Below are 21626 nucleotides of genomic sequence, written 5' to 3'. Positions count from 1 at the left end.
GAGGGGCTCTGTCCAGGTCACATGATCTAATTGTGACATCCCACAGTAGCGACCTCGGTGGCAGAAAAATGCTGTGCCAGCCTCTCCTGGCATATGATAGATAGATTTCCCATCCCTGGGGCTTCTGAACACCAGTACTTGGATCTTGGCCAATGTCACAATTGAAGGAGCCCAGATAGGCCACCTCTTAAGTTCCCTACTCTCTCTACCCCCTAAAGGTCAAAACTGGGGCTTCCATCCTGGGTCAACAGTGAAAAATGAGGGAAAGGAATGAAACTAGGCCGGGGCATGAAGGGTTGCGTTGTGTCTCCCCCAAATCTGTAGGTCAAAGTCCTAACCCCCAGTGCCTCAGAATGTGACCTTATTTGCAGAAAGGGTCTTTACAGAAGTCATCAAATTAAAATGAGTTCATTAGGGAGGGTCGCAACCCAATGCGACAGGCGTCCTCAGGAAAAGGGTAAGTTTAGAGAGAGGCACGCATAGGAGGAAGCCGACGTGAAGACACAGGGAGAAGAAAGCCACCCTCACGCCAAGGAGAACGGCCGGGGACATGTCCTTCCCTCACAGCCCTCAGAAGAACCGATGCCGTCGACATCTTGATCTCCAATGTCCAGCCTCCGAGGAGAGACCATACATTTCTGTGGTTTAAGCCGCCCAGTCTGCGCGCTTCTGCTGTGATAGCCTTCGGGAGCGATGTGGTGGGGGTGTCGTGAGGACTGGTGAAGTAAGGGATGTGGAGATATTTTGCAAACTGGAATGCACCCCACACGTATTTAGCCTATTATTGCGACCGCCACTGTTCAATGATCAGATATATGTGCGTTTGTGAAACTTTGCACAGAGCCAGATACCCAACCTGTCCTCGGTGCGCATGAGGCAGACGCTGAGCTTCCTGCTCCCTCTTCTTCTGTCCAGCGTCTTCTGCTTGGTTGTTACAATCAGCTTCCACCGTGGCCAAGAGGCTTCGAGCACCCACTGTGTGCTAAGCCCTGTGCTAGAGGTGTAGATATGAGGCAGACACTGTGCCTTTGTTGAGACATGGGTACCTCTTCCTTATTTTACAGGGGAGCAAAGGACTCCAGTGGCGGTGGGAGGGGGGACTTTCGGGGTTCCAACAGTGTGGAGTGGAGAGGTGAAGACACAGGGCGACCTAAATAAACCCCAGGGGCAGCGATCCCCTTGACTTTAACCATATTGATGATGAACAAGGAGGAGCAGGTTGGGGAGACCCCGGGGGCTGGGCCTGGATCCTCTCATATAAGCTTTATAACATCCCTGAGACCGACGCTTAGACCCGTTGCACAGGTGAGCAAGCTGAGGCATGAAGGTAGTGATGAGTTAGTCCAGGGGCACCCAGCATGTAGCTGGAAGCGCCAGGACACAAACCCTGTTCTCTGTGACCCTCAAATCTGCATGTTCAGCTCTTGCCTGTCCCTCAGAAGTATTTGCTCCCTGGTCTGTGTCCCCTGGGTGTCCTGAACTGTGCTCTAAATCCATGTCTGCCAGCTTACTGCTTAGGCGTTGCTTCGGGTGAGACCTGAGGCCCATCCATTTTGACCATCTCCACCTCCCCAGGGCTGGGGCTCTGCACCCTTGCCCCCCATGCAGCCTCCGACATGGGCCCACTGCTTGGTGAAGCTGCCACTGATGGAGTGTCACAGCTTCGTCACCGAGACTCTTGAAGGGAGGGAGGCGAGGACTTCAAGTTCTTTTTGACACAGCTCATGTGGAGACTCCACCAGGACAACTGAGACCCTCTATGCTTTTGACCTCCTTTGATGAGGGTGGGCCACTGAATCAAGCCTGCAGAGTCTGGGGAAGCTGTGCAGGAAAACTGGATGTCCCCAGCCAGCTGGGCACGGAGAGTACCTGGAGATCATGGGGGCACGCACGCCACGGCCCCAGCCCGGAGCCCGGCCCACGGGACTGCGGCTTACCTCCGTGATGCGGGGGTTCGTGCACTTGCTATTTGCACCCGCCAGCTCCAGCCACTGGCTCTCGTGGACGGGGCAGTGCTGCCGCAGCGTGCACTGGCCTTGGCCCTGGCACCACCCGCACTCGAAGTCTGGATCCGCCTTGAGGCACAGGCCGCAGCTCTCACGCATGGCTCCACACTTGTAGAGATGCACTGCGGGCAAAGGGCAGAAGCGCTTTGGGGTGGAGTCAGGGGCCGGGAGGGGCTGAGGAGTGTGGACGAGGAGCGCGGTCCCAGCCTCTGGGATGGGACTGGACTGGGCAGTGCATCTGGACTCGACAGTCCTCCCTTCAGCTCACTCCGCTCCACTTCCCGAGGCCCCGTGCCTAGCTGAGTCCAAGGTCAAGTTACAGAGCAGCGGGGGTGGTGGAGGGCTGGCTTGGGGCCAGAGGAAGAGGGATACCCACAGTGACACCTGCCCAGGAATGCAGAGCCGCCCCTCCCTCTGCCCGGCCTGCCCCGCCACGGCCGCCTTCCACACCTTTATTCTGAGCCGGGTTGTCGATGCTGAAGTGCCCGTTCCACACGACTGTCAGCTCCACAGGAAGGTTGTTGATCTCCATCCCCTCGTAGGAATACTGCGGCCAGGCCGGGGAGGAGAGAAGGAAGAAAGCGGGGTCACTGAGATTCCCAGGGAGGCCTCACGAGCACCCAGGGCTAACGACTGACCATGACTGTGCATGTATGGGGGGTGGGCGCATGTGGATGTGGGTGCACACCTGTGGGTGGGCAGGGGTCAGGCAGCTGGGGTCAGGGAGGGCCGGGCCTGCTGGAACGCAAGTCCAGGGAGCAGCTTTGAGGAAGCTACTCGTCCATCTTCCACAGACGTCCCCATCAGCTGGGCTTTCCCCAGGAAGTGTAGCTGGGTCCCAGCCTTGGGATCGTGGTGGTAAGAGGCCGGGAGTTGGTACAGGGTGAGGTGCTGCCCGGGGTGCAGGGCAGAGCGGTGGCCCTCAGGCACGCCAGTCACCATCTGTCTCTGACAACGGACACTTCTCAATCCCCAGCTGAGGCTGGGCGGGGGAGTTCCGAGTCTGCCCTGGGCAGCATTTCCAATCCCTACCTGGTGATTTTCTCATTATTCCACCAGACTCTGCCACCATAGGAGGTGGATGGAGGAATAGAACTGAGACCGGTTTTCTGCAGAGGAGGGGATGAGGGCTGGCAATTTGTTGGAAGGATCTAGTGCAGGGGACTTGGTTTAAAGTGGTATTTGCAGAGCCAACAGGCTCTTTAAACTCAGTGTTGAAGTTTGGAGGGGCTGGACCTGGGGATGTTGGTGGTTATTATGGCGGGCAGCTGACACTCCCTCCTCTCCCTGCCCCTCCTCAGCTAGCTGTGGCACCCTCCACTGAGGGGACGAAGCCCCAGAACCTCGGGAATGCATGCGCTGGGGAGGGTCTCAGGGCCTGTCACTGGTGCCTCTAGCTCTGTGGCCCATGTGTAGAGGCTTCTCAAGGAGAAGTTATAACCCTAATGTGAGAAATCGCTCCAAATTCCCGAGTTCCAGAACGTGCACTAACGTGAATATATTGTGATGTTCTAACACAGCAACATAACATAAGTAGGACGGAGTTTAGTTTTCCCCAGGCCCTGCCCTAGGGCTCTGAGATTTTTTACGAGCTCCCCGGTGAGGACACCCAGGCCAGGGAGCCCCGTTCACTGGTTTCGCTACAATGGTGGTGGTTTGCACTGCACCATCCACTCTCTCATGGCATCTCCCTGTGACTATGACACCTGGGCATATGCCACAGGACAAAGCAAAGCTCCTTAGCCCTGAGGAAACAACAGTGGGGCTTTTTTTTTTTTTTTTGATCAGTGCATAACTCAGCTGGTGATCCATAAGCCGTTTGCCATACAGCTCAATCATCAAATCCCCAAAGATTAAGTGTTTGTGTCTGGGTCGGGCTGCATCCTTCTAAGTCATGCTGAGTTTTCTCACAAAACCTCTTCTGCTCTATACTGGTGGTTCTCTTGGATCACCTTCATCAGAGTCATGTAGGGGGCCTGCTAAATGCAGATTCCAGGGCCCCACACACCCCAGACCTGCTGACTTGCGGTCTTAGGAAATGGGGGGCATTTTGAACAAGCAACTCTCATGTTTCCGGTGCTGGCCAAAGTTACGAATCGCTGCTCCTTCCAGGCTGCTAGAAGCAGGGCCGTACTGGACTGCCCAGTGGGGAAAGAGAGAGACAGACAGAGAGGCAGAGAAAGAGAGAGGGAAAGAGGGCGCTTTTGCAAACCTCCCCTCCCATTTCTTCTAGCCAAGCTCCATTTCCCATCCTTGCACCTTCCTCCATGGCTACAGTTGAGGGGAAGAGGGGTGAGGGCGGCCCCAGGCTACCGGCTAGAGAGCTCTGGGCAGGGCTGGCTGTTCAGCTCCAGCGAGGCAGCGCTGGGCTCCTGCCCCTCAGACCTGGGTCTGGCCAGGACCCAGAGAGGAAGTAGCAGGCAGGGACCAGGCGCTTATTGATCAAAGATTAATAGCAACTTCAGGACCTGAAACTCCCGGGGGAGGAAGGCAAGACATGTGTGTGTCTGTGTGCACAAGTGTGTCTGTGTGCACAAGTGTGTTCACTCGCATGCTGACTTGAGACAAGGTCAGTGCACATCTCTGTTATGTGTTCATACATGTGTGTACGCACTCAGACAGACTGTCACAAAGTGGTTCTGTGGTGGCCAGCGGTGTGAATGTGGGCAAATGATCTAAGTCCCCAGGGTCCCCATTTGTACCATGGAAATTATAAACAGCGCATACCTCATAGCATTGGGAAGGTTCGAGACAACCATCCAACGCTCTGAACACAGTGCCTGTCATGTAGAATGAGCTCCCAGATATTACGGTGTATTTTAATCTCTGTGTATACACTCAGGGATGCTGTGCAAAATATATTTGTGTTCCCTGTGTTTATGTTTATGTGGAATAATAATAGCAGCCACTTATTGAGTGTTTATGTGCCAGACATTGGAAGCATATGCATATGAGAACGCTTGTGTGTTCAGGTGTGCGCGTGTGTGCGAGCGCACATTTTCCTTACGAAGAAAACTGAAAATAAAAAAGACCTCAAGGAATATGCTGGGTGTTGTTTTCTCTCTCTGTCTCCCATTCCCGGAATCTTGATTATGAAATATGGAAGTCATACCTAGCTGCTCTGCTCCACTCCCTTGATGTCTAAGGAAGTCATTCTCCTTCCTGGATACCCTCTCTTTACGACCTGTATCCCAAAGGGAAAGGGGGAGGCAAGACAGCTGGGGAGCTGGGACCACTGGCTCCCATCCCCCAGGACTCCCCACCTCCATGCCACTTAGCATATATGTAGCTCTCTGTAATCAGCTGGCAGTTAATCTGCACAAAGCCCAGAGCTCAAGGAAGAGTGTTTCCGGCTCCCAGGGACCAGGAGGTTAAGTGTCTCAGACAAGTCTGGCACCCCATGGCCCAGCGAGTGGATGACATTGATCACGACCTTGGGAAGGTGTGAACCTCAGTTTCTCTACCTTCTGAAGCAAAGAGAAGACCTCTATATAGTTTGGACATTCTTTCTTCCAACCATTCTCTTGTCCCGAGCTCTGAGATATTTTGCTTGAAAGTTCTACCTTTCGGGCGAACAAATCTGAACAACATGAGAAGCCTATGTGTCCATTTCCAGGACCCCAGAAGGCTCAGCAGACTCACTTTCAGCTGCGTTCCAGGAAAGTAGGAAGAGGGACAAGGTACCTCACCATTGGTCACCCCCCCCCTCTGTTTTGCATATGGTAAATTGGGTCACCAAGAGAAAACATGAGGCCACTGTGGGTTGGTGGAAGCTGGGCCAGAGCCCGGGGCCTCCGCCAGCACTGCGGCCAGTCAGCTGCCCACTGTGGCCCGCTTACGCGGGTGATTGCTGGTGACCAAGGGGCGGATACTAGGCACTATTATTAACAGCACTTGACATTTTTTCTCTAGAACCTTCGTCTAAAGGAGGCCAGGAATTCCTACAATTGTTCCCTGTCCAACTGCTGCCTGTGAGCTGTCTTGTCCTTCTCCCACCAGACACATGACAGCTGCAGTGATTGGCCCATGGCTTGTCCCCAAAGAATGGACCGGAAATGACCTGCCTGTCCCCCCGTCCCCACTCCAGCCAGCATCACACCCGTGATGAGTTTTCCTGCATCTCTTTTCCCTCTGTGCTGTCCTCTGAGACCTCTTTGTCACCCACCTCCCTCTGCCATCACAAACCCAGGGGACTTCTCATTTGGAGCCTTCTCCCTTCCTACGCCCATTCCAGAGAGCTCACAGAGGCAACGAAACAACAGTAAGTCTTCTTCCGCAGTCCTCTGGGAGGTAGATCAGACCCCGCTCCCACAGGTAACACCGAGGCTGGGGTATAAAGTGCCCAGCTGCTAATTTTCATTCCACCTTTCATGAGGGGGTGTGTTATGAACCCAGCACTACCTTTCCTTGTCCCACGGGTAATGACTGGTGCCAGTACCAGGGACCCTGTGAAGGCATCAGGGAAGAGACCGGCCCTCACCTGCCTGGCCCTCACCTGCCTGGCCCTCACCTGTCAGGGCTGCTGAGCTCCCATCTGTGCCCAGAAGGTTCTGATTTTGCCCGTACATTTAGGGAGTTCCCTGTGACCCATGAAGGGCTCATTCTTTGGGTCAGGTCTCAGCTCGGGGAGTGCTGAGGACATCTGAACACAATCGACTTCCAGTTCTGGAAGGACATAGAAAGGGGGCAGGTCCCAACAAGCCTCTTGGACGTTTGCGGCCAGTCCCCCAGGTGCAGACCCCGGGTTCACAGGACGAGCTCAGGCTGTCATCTGGGGTACCCTCGCCTATTTAACTGAGTCAGCAGAAGTATGGGGCCCAGGCTTGTGGCCTCTGGGGAACTGAGGACTCATTATCAGAGGCCGCAGGCTCTGTCCTCCCTCCTGACACCTGTGGGGCCCAGACCCCTGGAGCAGCTTCTCTGAGGAAACGAGGCTGTTTTCTCCATGGTCTGAAATCCCCAGCCGCTTTCTGCTGAATCAAATGTGCGACTCAGATGCTTTTTTTCCCACAGGGATTTGCTTACTTGGGGGAGAATCACTTGACCCAAACCCTTGGGGCTGGTCCAGTTAGCCTCAGGACTGAGAAAAAACCAGAGGTGTTTAATATCCCTTTTGCTTGCACGTTTAATCTGGAATGCTGCAGAGACTTGCAAAACATCCTGGCTGCCGGGGGAGACATATCTGGGGGACACATCTGGGTTACAGAGGTTGGGAGATCAATTGTTAGTTCGGCCCCTATAATGCTGAGTGACCCTGGGCAAACACGTGGGCCTCTCTGAGCTCCACTGAGCCCTGCACTGCTTCCTGCAGGAGGAGTGGAGCACTCCCACGACGTGCCTTGTCCAGGACTCTCCTGGTCCCACATCACATCCCTAAAACCAGTCACTGCTTATATGTACCCAGAGGCAATGAGAAGGATGAACGGGAGGCGGTATGATACAGGAGATGCCGCAGATCCAGGCCTGGCCCTGCCACTCACTCGGTGCATGCCCTCGTGCACGCCATTTACCCTCTGGGCGGGGTGGGCACCCTGAGGCACGTGGAGCTGCATATCTGTTCTTGTATTTCTTATATTTAATTCTTAAAGAGGGTTCCCCACAAGCCTAGCTGTACCCTCGTTCCTCAGCCTCTAGTTTCTCTTTTGCACCGTGAAGAAGAGCATGACAGTTTCTCACAGCTCGAAAACATTACAGGTCTCTAAGTAAGACGTTTGTCTCCGAGCATCGAGGTGCAGAGAAGTAGCCCAGAAAGAGAGTGAGAGTGAGCGGAAGAGTGACTGGGAAGGCCACAGGCAGGCGGGAGGTGGTGCACCGTGAGGGTTCACTGTGGTCCCTAGGAACCAGGTGGCAGCCTGAGTATGGACCTAATGTGAGTTTTCTAAACAGCGGGCAGGGTTTGTGCTGAGCCAAGCAGTACACTCGGGCCGCCAGCTCCTCTGCAGGAGCATGGTCTGTCTCAGAGGCCTCTCGTGCTGGGAAGTGGCCTCCGTGTAGGTGTGGAGGGGGTGTGGGGCCTCTGTGGGCTCACACGAGGCACTCAGCTCCACTCAGTAGAAAGGAAGGGCCCAGACTCCTCTTAGGAAGGAGGATGGAACACACCTGGTAAATACATCTGCCCGTGAATAGCGCTCAGCAGCCCCACAGCTGGTCCCAAAGCCCCTCTGCCCACAGTCCCTCATCTTGGGCAAAGGACCCTCCTGGCCACAACAGGGCCCCACCTCTGGGCAGACACTTGTCGATCTCGGAGCCCAGCCCTCTGCTGGGTCGGGTGTAAGGGGCTGGGCTGGGGGAGCGGGGAGGGAGGAAGCTGAGCAGTTTTGTGGGTGTCAGGGAATGTCCTGCAGAGCCGAGCTGGTCAGGCTCTAGAAGGGGACAATGGAGGGGGTGGAGGCGGGCCGGGGCCTGGGGCCGCGGGCCGGGGCACTCACAGAGGTGTTCTGGCACTGCACGCTGGAGCTGTTGAAGCGCAGGGCGGGCACTCTCTGCTCGCTGCCCTGGATGCTGAGAACACACTCGTACCCGCGCTGCCCCGACTGCGGCTGTGGCAGGTTCTTGGCCTTCAGAGTGATGGGCTTGATCACTTCCACGGGCACCAGGATCTTGTCCACTCGCAGCAGCTGGGGGCAGTCCTGGGGGCAGAGAGCATGGCTCAGGCTCGAGCGTGAAGCCAAAGGGAGAGGAGGCTTTGCAGACCTAACACAGGTGTTGGCCCCGACCCTCCCTCCCCGGGACACAGGCAGGGGTGGTCCTGGGCACTGGTGCCCACCCCAGCCGCCGAGCGGGAGGGAAAGGGACTGAGAAATCCTGGGTCCCGGAGTTTCCATTTTGAGGCCACTTCTCACTGCAATAGTCCCTTGCCCTCTTCAGGTTCCATTTTAATGCACTCTTGACTCTGACACCCCTGGTGGCTTCCTCCTGGCCCCCCTGGTACCCTAGCAGAGACAGACACTGCTGGCGGGGTGTCCCACCCCACTCTGGGCTGCTGACCCTTTGCCTAAGTTCCCGGCTGCCGAGACTGGGGGCAGCGGGACCCACGTGAGCAGCATGACAGTCAGGCAAAACCCTGGGCCGAGGTTCTGGAGTGTGAGTCTGGACCACAGAAGGCGGGTCCAGCAGGGCCGTCCATACACAGGATGATTCTGGCATTCGGGAATGTTCTGGAATGAGCCCAGAGGCCTTTTAAATCCAGAAGCTTCTGACTGAACTCTGGGGATGGCCTGATCCCGAGGAAATGCCCCTCGGAGAGGATAGACCCCGAGTGCCTTTCGGATGCTGACAATGAGTGTGCTCGTCCCTGGTGCCACGTGGGGCCCAGAGGGCCTCTGGCTCTGGAGGACACAAGTCTCTGGGCCCCTTCTCCCTGGGGCAGTCAGCTCTGCCCAGGGAGGGCTCGAGAAGAATGGGGTCAAACAAGGAGTGTGGGTGCTCTGCTCAGCTGAGAGGTAGAAGCCGGGTGCTCAGGAGCTGGGTAGAAGAGAGTCGGCATCCCAGTGGAGTCTGGGCACCCCACATCTTACAGGTCCACCGTCCCCCAGATTCCTCCTGCTATGGCACTGTTGGGGAGCATACCGAGACAGATGGATTCTGGGTAGGCTGGATGTCAAAAGCACAGCACACACATTCTTCCTGAGGACGCTGCCTCATGGGTTTACTGCTGACTCTCCGCAGAGGCTGCTGGTCCCCAACCCCAGAATTCTCCCCCAGCCGAGTAAGGCAGAACAGAGGCTGTGGGGGAATGGCAGACAGGAGGGGGCCCAGGCAATCAGGCAAGGGGCAGCTATCCCTACTGGGTCTGAGAGCAAACGTGAGCCCCCGTCTCTGAATGCTGGGAAAGACTTGAGCTCTGGTGCCCGCTGAGCTTCCGATGAGCCATGGCACCCTGAGTACATCGCATCCCCACCGTGAGACTCGACTCCCTTAACTGTCAATTGGATGGGACCTGAGGACCCATTCAGCTCCAACCAGTCCTGATTCCATGATTTGGGGGTGGCCTCATACTTGTCCTTCTTGAGTACCCGGAGCATTGCATTAGGGAAGAAAGTGCCCCAGCGCTGTTAAACGAATCCCTCCTGCCCTCCCCCAGGCCGCTCACACCTTTATCCCGAAGAGCAGCTAGGAGACAACAGCAGACCTAGTTGCCCCCGGGGGGGGGGGGGGGGATACCCAAAAGGACTGAAAAAAGGAACTCGAAATCGTATACCATGTTCATAGCAGCATTATTCACAACAGCCCAGAGATGGAAGCGACCCAAGTTTCCATCAATGGATAAACAAACTGTGATATACACAGACAATGGAATATGGTTCCACCTTAAAAAGGAAGGAAATTTTAATATATGCGATGACATGGATGGATCTCAAAACCATATGCTAAGTGAAATAAGCCAGTCACAATAGGACAAATATTACACAATTCCACTCCTGTGAGGTACCTAGAGCAGCCAAATTCATAGAGACAGAAAGTAGAATGGTGGTATCTGGGAGAGAGGGAGATGGAGAGTTAGGCTTTAGTGGGGACAGTGGTTGGGTTTGGAAACATGAAAAAATTCTGGAGGTGGATGGTGGAGATGGTTGCATGACAATGTGAATGTACGTAATGGCACGTTGACCTGCACACTTAAAGATGGCTAAGATGGTAAGTTTTACGGTACGTGTTTTACCACAATTAAAGAGCAGCAGCAGGAAGGCAGGCAGTAGGCGGGAGAAGGGGTGAGGATGGGGCCTGAACCCAGCATGTGGCCCCGAGGCTTGAGAGTGAGTGAGTCCCTGGAGACTTTGAGGCCCCCAAGGGGGAAGAGTCTTAGTGGTTCCATCCTGTGCCGCTGTCTTAGCTGATACCCCTCCCCCACTGCAACCGCCTGCTCCAGCAAGATGAGAATGCAGGACCCATGGAAAACAAGAGTAAGTTTGTGAAAAGGAAGATGCTCAGGACTCAAGTGTGGGAGGTGTGACGTTGGAGAATAAAGAGACAGGATCTATGAACAGTGGGAAGCTGTCAGCTGAGGGTTCAGGCCAGTCCTGCCTCTGCTCCTTGCTCTACCTGTGGCCTTGGGGAGCCCTTCCTCCCCTAGAGCATGCATAAGCCTGACCTTCCTCCTGCTACATCCACCTTTGTATGCAGAAGCTCGGTCTATGGTTGTGTTTGGAGCAAGAGTGGAAGTGCTGGGACCTCTCACCTCCACTTCCTACAGCAAAATGTTGCTGCTCGTGAATGAGGGTGTCTGCAATCTGACAGTCCTCTGAACCGACCTAATGGATCCTTTCTACTTTGCAAAGGAGAAACTGGGGCAGGGAGGGGAAAAATAATGGCTCAGTGTCAGCAGATGTGCTGGCAGCTGACTAACGCAGTTGCAACCCATTATCTTTCCTCACCATAATGAAACAGGCCAGCTCCTATCGGCATGGGGGACCACCTCAGAATGGAGTGGTATAAGTCAGCAAGGATCTCCCTGAGACCAGCAGGACTAGGGAGCTGGGAAACCCTCCCGAGTTATGCTGGAACCTCGCCTGGGGGCTGGGCTGATTCTGGTCCAGGATATGGACTAAAGCATAAGCCTCTCTCTCTTCCCCTGTAAGATCCTCACCGAGGCTTGTTATGAGTTCTCTAATGAGTCCTGATTGCCAGTGGCCTCATAAAGGCTTAGTTTGCATATAAAAAGGTTGGCAGCTCTTAGAGCAAGTTCATTAATTATAATTGGAGAGGCCCAGGGCTGGGCTGGGCCCATTTTCCTCTAGTGGCACTGCTGATTGACCCCAGTAACCCTCCTAATTGAAATGTAAAAATGGCAATTTTTTTTCTTAGGCAACAAGGCAGGGAAGGACCATTGCCCCCATGCTGCCCCTTCCTCCCACTCCAGCTCTCCAGATCCTGACCTACCTCACGCCGAGGTCCCAGGTACAAAGCCACCTCCAAGTCTAATAATGCTCTTGGGAAATTTCAGAGAAACCTCCACGTTTCCCATAACTGAAGCCCTGTTTTGAGCACCTCTGCCATGGTCCAGGAGCTCAGGTCACGTGGACCTTGTCCTCACCTTTGAGCTTCCTTAACTAGAGAATCTTGTCGGGAATCACGTAACTTCAAGTGCAAGTCTATGTTTCTTTCCCTCTGTGAATTTTGGAGTCTGAGAGGGCTCTGATCATTGCTTGGTTTAACTATAAGTGGGGATTAATAACCTCGCCACCGCAGGGCATTGAGGGCTTTCCATGAACTACCATGTAGAAAGTATCTGGCACAGAGCGAGCAAGTCGTCAACAAGTGCTTGTTCCTTCCTTATCTTCTCCCTCGGCTCAAGCTGCTGCTTGTTCCTCATCTCCTCTCTCTCTCTACCTCATTTTTGAATGAAGCCTCCATCTCCCCTGCCCTTGTCTCTGTGTGATTTTCCACTGTCTCTCACTGCCCAGCTCATTCCACCATTCTTGGCTTCAGGTCTTATGCGGAGCCTGATGATGTCAACAGCTCCCAGTGCCCCAAACACAAGGGGGACAGATAGGAAGGTCCCAGTTCTGTCCACTGCTCCCTTAACAGCAGTCCCATCTTCTGGGAGGTGACATCATGAAGCTGCATGTTTCGCACGCTCCGCCAGCCAACCATGGGGCCTTGGGCGAGTCTCTCAAATCTTCTGGGTCTTCTTGTCCATAAAATAAAGAGGCCGGTTCGGATTAAATGATTTTTATGATCTCAGTTCTACTATTAACTCAGTGGATGTTCTAGGACAATCATTATACAATATTTCTGAAGCTCCGTTTTCCCATCTCTGAAACGGGGGTCATAAAGCCAGCTCAACTAGCTCTGAGCATATATGTTTAAAATACTGACCTATTGAATACATGCTAGAGGGACTTGGGGACTTGTGGGGGAGGCGGGCCTCCTGGAAGTGGCTATTTATCTACCAGGAGGAAAATATTTTAATATTCTAATAACTGGTGCACTATAACCAGTACCACTGAACAGGCGGGCATGATCTGGTAGGCAGCGTGGGAAACCGTCATGATTCTAGTGAACCTGGCGGACACAGTAAAAGGCGTACGCGAAGTCAATCCAGTGCATATTCTGCCACCTCCACCCCTCACACATATTTTTCCACTCTCCTTCTTGTTTCACGGCGTAACACATATGATCCCCCCATGTTCACGATAAACAAAACTAAGGACCCCAGTTGCCTCGCTCTGTTCCCACAAGGACAATGAACAAAATATTTTCACCTTGATCATCTAACTGACTTTTGTCCCCAGATGATGATCGAGTCCCCATACGGGATTCCTCAAACACATCCTGCCCTTCTCTTTTCAAGGAAGATATTTCTCTGAACTACCATGTGAAAGGGCCAGCTCTCGGAGGGTGGAACATCCCTGCGTTTAGCACGATCATTTGGAGACAAGTGCAGTAAGAAGGAGATTCCCTTGAAGGCTGTTGTGCCTGTGGCTACATTCTGCGGTTGTAAGAAGGGACCGAGGGCAGGGAGTGGCAGTGGCTTGAGGCACAAGAAAATCTTTAATGTGTTGGCTTCAGGAGGTAGCTCCAGTGGGCTCCAGGTCAAGTGGCCAGCCCTGTGAATATTCTGGTGTCCACTTAAATGCACACGGACGTAAGATAGCCCTGCTCATTGCAGAGAGCATGGACGCCAGGCTGAAGCGTGAAAGGAAAAAGGGCGCCTTTCCATCTCCCACGTCCAGTATGTCAGTGGCTGCTTTATGCCGAGGTTTCATTGCATATTTAAATAATTGAACAAGGACATAAAGACTGCCGCTGGGCTAGGGGAGGAAAGGCTGCCTTCGGGGCTGGTGCTGCCTGGGGGAGTGGGGCTGGCAGGCCTGTGGATTTACAGCCCCCAGTGTGTTCACGAGATGACGGCTCTAATTCTCTTAGTGGTTGTTACAGAAAAACTCGGGGACTGTGGAGCTCTGGGGGGGTGGGGAGAGCTGGGCTGGGGCAGCATCTAGGGGCAGCTAAGGAATAAGTGATTTCCAGGTCACCTTTCCCTTTCACGTCACCTCAGCCCCCATCAATTCCAAAGACGAGCCAGCTCTAGCTCCAACCAACCAACCCCCCAAATTTACACTCCCCTCCTCAGTCCCGTGATGCCCAATACAAAAATGTAACGCACCATATATTTTCTTGCTGTTCCCCAAGTTTATAATGCCATTAGCGTGATCTACGATGGGCTGGCTTATGGAGAGAGCAAAGTAATAATACAGAGAGGAAATACCCATAACCTTGGGGGGCGGGGGCAGGCGAGATTGATGGAAAGTGCAGTTGTCTGGGGAAATGGCAGCTCAGCGATGGGATACCTGGAGCGGGGGCGGTGCGTGGATGGAAAGCAAGTCCTTCAGCCAGGTTTGGCTTTGTTTGTCTCAAAAGAGGGTGAAGGGCATGGCAAGGATGGTTTCATTGTTTTGAGTCGGGTCCCAGGGATGGCCCCTCGGTGAGAAGGGAAACAGAATCACTGACAACATGGCCTGGCTGATTTCTCCCAAGTCCAGGAGGAGGGTAAGTGCCCTTGGCCTGGGGCTCGTTTCCGCATTGGGGGCAAGTGGCAGTCCCAGCATCTTCCTTGCCTCGCCAGCTCTTCAGTCCTGGATAGTTCTGACCCTTGGGATCGGCGGGCTTTGTGATATCTGTCCCGGTTATGGACGGCATCTTGGGAGTAGCAGGGTGGTAGGGGAGGTTGGGAGAACGTTTCAAGCACAGCTTTGGAAATCAAATAGAATTAATTTTGCCTCTTCTGATCTTACAACTGTTCTCTAGAGTAAGCTCTGCTTGAACTTCAAGAAGAGACGGGCTGCAGGAACCTCCTTTCCGAGCCTGTGCCCCATGGGTCAGATGTGCTTCGCCTTCCTAGTAAAGCCCTTCCAGTCTGGCGCCCGCATAATAGAACTCCAGCTGCGGTTCACTTTGCTTTCCAGTTTCGGTGAGAAAAAAAAAAACGGTACAGTAATCGATCGAGGACAAATTTTTGTCAATAGTAATGCTTTTCCGTGGAGGTTCACCTTCGTTCCCTCAAGATGTCCATTATTAAGTGTGTGGGTACGATGGGGTGTTTGGATCAGCCGGCAGACGAGCCTGGGGATTCCAGAGCTACTTGGGGACCAGTGGCTCCTCCGGCTTGGTAGAGGTGAGGGCGTGGCCCTGTTAATGGCTGCCCCAGTGACAAGCCATTCCATGGGGAAGCAAGGAGTTTCCGCAGATACTGGGAGAACAGGACCGAGAGCAGAAGACTCTCTCATCCCACTCCAGTGTTCCCTCACCTTCCTCTCCCTCCTCCCTTTGGTACCCAGGATCTGGCAGCTGATCTAAAGACCCGGGGTTGTTAACACAATGTCATCGGTAGCTGAAACAGAATCGTTCCTTGTAACTGGAGTATAGTTACCGTAAACAACATATGTTACTGGGTATTCTACTTCTAATCATTGTAATTATGCTAGAATACTTGTCATTAATATAATAACAACAATGATTGACCAGTCCTCTGTTCCGGACCAATAACTTCACCTGAATACACTGTTTGTTCATGGGGGATAGAAAGGTAATTCGACAACCCTGGTGACAGTCAATGACTCCAGTGTTGAAACTGGAAGACACACGGATGAAAGTCTTCCTGGGGTACAAGATGGTGCTGGGCAGATGAAAAGCCACCTGGCAGCATCCCTCTTGGCGAACAAAAGGACCTTGTCTGCATCCTACACTCAAAGGCGAGAGGGAAATGAAAACCTGGGGACTTTCAGAAGAATCACTGGGCTGGGGTCTCGCCTTCGTTCCAAGAGGGTAGGTCTGCACCTGGGCATCCAGGGTTGCTGCAGGCCTGAGGCCGAGTAAGTCACCTCACCAGGTAAAACTGGGAGACCTAAGCCTCAGCTGGAACACGCACCTTGTAAGACCACTCTGCGGGCATGGATTTCTCTTCGATGCTTTCCAGCTTACCTCCACTTACAACCACAGAACTTTAGTGATCATGTAGACCAGGGCCCATGTCACACATTTCTAAATACAGATCTACGGATCTCTTATACACCTTTAAGTCTCTCACAATGCCTTGTACGTGGGAAATGCTCGGGAACTGGGTAATGAAGGGCCCATGGTGACATGTAGCAAAGGTTCAGCTGGTGTAGAGAGGGGATGTGTGTGTTGGGAATTTCTATAAAATCACTTTCAAATGCGTGATTTTCTTTGTTTCTCCTGCTACCATCTCTTCCTAGGAACAAATATATATATAAAAAAAAACAAACAAACCAAAAACGTAAATTAAAAAAAAAAATTACTGTATTTCAGAGCTTTCTTTTAAGCTCTGAAGACAATGACGTCCTTCCACTGACTCAAAATGGTTGGATCAGTCAATAGCCCACACATATTTTTTTACTTCTTTTCCCTTTGGTGCATTCTCCAGAACGATGCTGCTATGACCATCGCGAGGTCAACGCTGGCTTCTCCTCCATGTTGTATTCAAAATGGCCCTAGTATTGAGCTGGGTGGGAGGCAGCCCCCAAGCTTTGCCAGACTTAAAAGCATAGACTTAAAGCTTCCTTCTCTAAGAATAAGTATGCCTACAAGAAAATTAGGAACCAAAGTTAATTCCATTCAATTACGTGATAAGGGAGGCATGGTGATCCCATGTCACCCCGAAGCCTCTCACCGCAGTAGCCTTCCAGGCTCACTACAAAACAGCTCACGTGACATGGGAAGAATCGAAAGTTAGTCCATCTCCATGTCTCTCCATAGGCCATATTCCTCCAGGCCTCTCTCTTTCCTGGCGGGCCTAGTACCAAATCCTGAGAGGTGCTGTGAATTCCCAGCAGCCTTTGCCAGTGCCCGGTATAGATGGGGCCTCGTGCCTGGCTTGCAGTCTGGGCCCTTAAAGACATCATTCTTCTATAGGGATCCCTCTGAATTGCTCTGGGAAATGTGGCGGGCTCTTGTTTTATTTTTCTTCTAGTTCTTTTTTTCCCCTCTTTCTGAGCAGCAGAAACAAGTTCCTTTTATATATTTAAAAGAAAGAAACTTGGGAAAAGGGCAGCAAACAAGAAAGAGATGGCAGAGATTTGAAAACCTCCTTCGGGGTAATTAAATGAGGAAGGGCCTTCGAAATCCACCAGGTAGTTCGTTTCCGCTTTCATTTCATTCTTAGGCCTCTCCACGTTTGAAACTTCCGCCAGGTACACCAGTCTGGAAAGAGAGGCTGGAAACCTCTTTGTCTCACTCCCATCGAGTGACTTGCAGGTTTCTGAACAAAATGAAAAGAGGTCGCTTCCTGGGTCCTCAGCCCCTGGTCTTGGTGTATCAACCAGCCCTTCGGCTCCTGAGTCTGTGCCCCAATCTAAAGGTCAAAGATCAAGGAGACTGTTCAGCCCTTTATCAGGATCTTCGTGCCACGGGTGTGCTCCTTTCCTGTCAGACCCAAGTCTGTCCTGTTAGCTTTAGATCCATGTTGTTTTAGTTGAAGAAGAATAGGGAATGGACACATACACATTAGGTTCACAGTCTTGCTTAAAGCCAAGATGTAACCTCTTTTCTCCTTTTCCTTATAAAGGGACAATCTAGGTCTAGGTCTTGTCTGGCCATTTCCAATCATAGACAGACACCATTGTACAGGGAGAGGGCCTTCTGTCTGGGGACTTCTATAACCTCTTCGTGTGTGTGTGTGTGTTTGTGCATATTCTAAATAACAGCATTCTAAAGCAACCACTGTTCAGAACTACTGGCCCAACGGCTGGAATCGCACAGGCATCATGATGTTTGAACAACAGTGGACTTTTCCAAAGTCTTTTTATATTCGTTTATCTTTGGAGTCTTTGCCCACAAACTTACATTCTAAGAACGGTAACAACATAATAGAGTATTTCTATTATGCTGATGAATAGTTTGCAAGGATAAGAATACAGATTAGGAGGAACTAGGAACACAGTGTCTTAGCTGTGGAGCCCACCTCTGTCTCGGTGGTTCCCACACTGGACCGTGCAGCAGAACTGGAGTGCTGTGCCCCAGCCCAGAGGGTCTCATCCAGCTGGAGTGGAGCTGCAGACTGTGTTTCTAACAAGGTGCTGCCGATGCTGCCGGTCTGGGAGCCGTACTTTGAGAAGACTGCTCTGGCTGAGGAGTTGCTCATTCTTTCAATTTTCTTCCTTTTACTTAATTTGATCCCTTTGACCTTAGTTCTGCGCTGTGAACAGTGCTCTGAGAGACAGCTAAAATCTGTACATAGCCCTGCTGTGCACTTACAATTATTTCTAGGACACACACACACACACACACACACACACACATCATCTTTGGAATTGTTCTAGAACTCACCTGGCTGGGGTGACCTGGAATACACCCTTTGTCTGGAACTGAACCTCCAGGACTGACCCAGAGCCCACCAGCCCCAGTGTAAAGCTTTGCTCGTTTACTGTTTTCACAAAGTGGCCCCTTGAGTCTCAGGGTTGGGGAGGAAGCGGGATTTGCCTTTGTTTTGTCTTCAGGGAAGGCCTGCCTGTATGTCCCACGCTCATTACGAGTGACACTCACCACTTCGACTGCAGGGACCTACCTCAGGCAGCTTCACTCGGCCTTCCTGGAAGGAGCAAGTCTTGGGGTCATGGGTGCAGACGTGCCGGTATTTACACCAGTGGCAGCGGAATGGGCTCTCCACGCAGGACAGGCACCTGGGCACAGAGGAGGAAGAGGCACAAATCAGAGAACCTGGGTAAACCCAAAGCAGAGGGCTTGAGACTCTTGGGTCTAGCAAAACATTTTTTAGTAGTAAGAAAAACCACCCTCAAACACTCAGGAAGAGCAAATCTTATCTACCTCCATTCCCTGTCTTTCTAAGTCCTCAGCAAGCCAAGAATCTCTGGCCTCCTCCCCTTCACCCAGGTAGGTGACAACCCTGTTTGCCAAGGGCCTCATTGACCACCTTCCATCTCCACAGGATGCTGCCCTCCTTTGCGGAACTGGGGAACAACGAGGTCTGGAGGAGAGGGGCTGGTCCGGAGAACCCATGAGAGTTAGGGCAAACAAAGAAATTGAGTTTTAATTCAAACCGACTCCAGGGTCCGGGCTGACAAGGACCCACACGATCCCACCCTGGCAAAGGCAGGTCCCGAGGCTGCTCTCTCAGTGGGTTGGGTTCCTCCTGTACAGTTGGCAACCCCACCTCTACACTTCACCCTCAGGAAACAAAGGCAGCTTTACGAGTTCCTTCCTGCTTAAAAACTCAACATGGTTCCTCCTTCCAAAGGGTAAACTCCAAAGGCCGTGCCATGCAGGCTAAGCTCTTCCTGGTGTTCAGATCCATGTCCCCACGTGTGTTTGGTGCTTCAGCGACGAACAGGACACGCTCTCCTCATGCCATCCTACCTGGAGTACCACTTCCCCTTCTCCCACTTGGCCATCTCCTCTTCCTTCTTTGACCAATGGAGAGTTGGTCACACTAGGCCCTTATTCTATGAATCCCTTCATTTATGTCTCTGGGACAGTACTGGCTTTGTTATTATATTATATTTCACTTATTCACTGTCTACTTCATCCACTAGTCCACTAGGCCATGACTCCTGGAGGGCGGGATTGAGTCTCTGCATCTTACTAATTTTTGATAACCTGTCTAATGAGTCCTACATTGCCTTGTCCATAGTAGAGACTCATGACCATTTTGTGGACTGAATGGAAACTTCACACAGGATTTCATCCATTACTCTGCTTTGCTATAGGGGCAAAGGGGGAATGAGGGATTAGGCCGCCAAGTGGTAAAGCCATGGGAAGTTCACTGGCAAGAAGCAGAAAGAGAACTCCAGTGCCGAAGCACTTGATCTTGGCTGGGAGGTCTGGCTGCCTCATACTTGGGGCCCCAAAGAGAGCCAACTGCTGCCATAAGCAGAGAGCTAAACTCCCAAATTCCACCAGGCTAGAGTCCAAAAATGTCTTTGGTTATTTTAAAAAGCTTGACCTGTCTGGAGAGGAAAATAGAGCAGCATATGAAAGCAGGTAAAGCTTTCTGAGATGAAGTCCTACAGTTTTCACGCTGCGCTCTCTAGAACCCTGTGGGGTCCCCTGGAACATCTTTGGAGACTGTGTGAGGGGGTAGACGTGTGGAGTTCCTAGGCAGAAGGGTCCCAGACACTCTCGACCCTCTACCCAAGTAGCTTCTACTCCCATCTATCTTGGACATCATGCTTCCAAGCCTATTTTTGGTTGGAGAAAGGTTTGTACGGTGAAAAAAAAAAAAAAATGGCTTATGCCTTCTCAGCCTAGTCTAATCCCATCATTTTAGAGAGGAAATAATCATATAATGATAGCAAAAACATGAGCAGCACCCACATGGTTGGCCAGACAGCTCTAACCGCTTTCCTGGTCATAGCTCTTCTGGCCATGGCAGCACCCTGCGGGCCAAGAAGGGTTGATGGGCAGGGGCAGCAGTCAGCAGCGTCCCAGCCAACGGCTGCTCTCCTGGGACAGCGCCCTTGCCATGTCAGCTGTTAAATATCCGAATGCCATCCCCGGAAGAAGGACTTCTCTGTCCCCATTTACAGAGGACACTGGGGCACAGAATGGCTTGGGCCTCTGCCCTCCATGGCCTCCCTAGGGAAGTGGAGGATTCAGTCAAACAGGGCCAGAGCTGGAGCTGGAGCTGGAGCCGGGCTGCCAGGCAGAAGCCCACCCAGCTGGTACCTTTTCGGCCCCTCTGACCTCTCCAGCCTGAGTGCTGACCCAGCCTGCGGGGCACTGTGCAGAGCTGGGCATTCAGTGATGCGCTGGGCCACGTGCCCTTACCTGGATGCACATGGGAGCTTCTTTCCCTCCTCAGACCCCTCCCCTCACCCAAGGTGCTGGCTGTTCAGTTCTTCAGGTGAGATGCACCCCCTTCCTCAACAGATGGTGGAAAGTAAGTCAGGTTAGACAGATTTCTGCCAGACGAGACGTGTGGGCCGGGGATGAGGAGCCGCCCACCCGACAGGGTCTCACTCTGCTCTTCCTCAACTCTTTCCATTGACTCCATGGGCACTAGAGGAGGGGCCTGTCTGCTTCAGGGGTGAAGGAGGCCTCCCTGCGGGGCCTCTTGGTGTTAACTCCTTGTGAACTGTGGTGGGGTCTTTGATCTCTTGACGAACCTTGACTCCGGGAACGGGGAGCTGAGTGGGGCTGGGGCACTTACGAATTGTGAACGCTGCAGTTGTAGAAGACAAAGCTGGTGCTGGCAAAGGTCATGCCCGTTTCCTTCGACTTGAGCTGCAGCTGGACGACATGGTGGTCCCCTGCAGAGAGGTCAGGGTTAAGGCCAAGGCCCTGTGGCGGGTTCGCACTGAGAGTCAGGGAAAGGGGAGCCTACTGTACCTTGAGAAGGGGCGCCCTCAGCTTTAACAATTCTCTGATTCAGTGGGCCCAGACTTGGGGCAACCCCGAGAGCAGCTGCAGAAGCCAGTTCTGGTCTATTCCTCTTTCCACACTCTACCCCTGGCACCTACCCCTCATTTGCTCACTAGCTCCTCAATGTGCACATACACAGACGCTGACAGAGATTCACATGTGCACTCATTCACACACACGATATCCGTGCCAGACTCGCAGAAGTATAAACACATACATTGATTAGCTACCAGGAGAAATGTGTTGACGCTCAGTAATGCTGCCACAAACTATGCAAAAAGTTTGTGC

The 21626-nt window shown here is 52.6% G+C and overlaps 1 protein-coding gene across 1 annotated transcript in view; it reads right to left on the bottom strand.

The window, feature by feature from the left end:
• LOC105291679 (plexin-A4) overlaps window positions 1-21626 on the bottom strand; it is a 101275-nt gene that overhangs the window by 75374 nt on the left and 4275 nt on the right. The window contains exons 5-9 of the mRNA XM_023530281.1: window positions 21127-21273; window positions 18526-18640; window positions 8435-8635; window positions 2457-2553; window positions 1870-2128 (exon numbers count right to left, since the gene is read on the bottom strand). Coding sequence (XP_023386049.1) covers window positions 1870-2128; window positions 2457-2553; window positions 8435-8635; window positions 18526-18640; window positions 21127-21273 — 819 coding nt within the window. The remainder of the gene's footprint in view (window positions 1-1869; window positions 2129-2456; window positions 2554-8434; window positions 8636-18525; window positions 18641-21126; window positions 21274-21626) is intronic.

Source organism: Pteropus vampyrus, unplaced genomic scaffold, assembly GCF_000151845.1.
Source record: "Pteropus vampyrus isolate Shadow unplaced genomic scaffold, Pvam_2.0 Scaffold48, whole genome shotgun sequence".
Lineage (NCBI taxonomy): Eukaryota > Metazoa > Chordata > Mammalia > Chiroptera > Pteropodidae > Pteropus > Pteropus vampyrus.
Note: the sequence above shows the minus strand (reverse complement) of the source record. Positions and strands in the feature narration are given on the sequence as shown.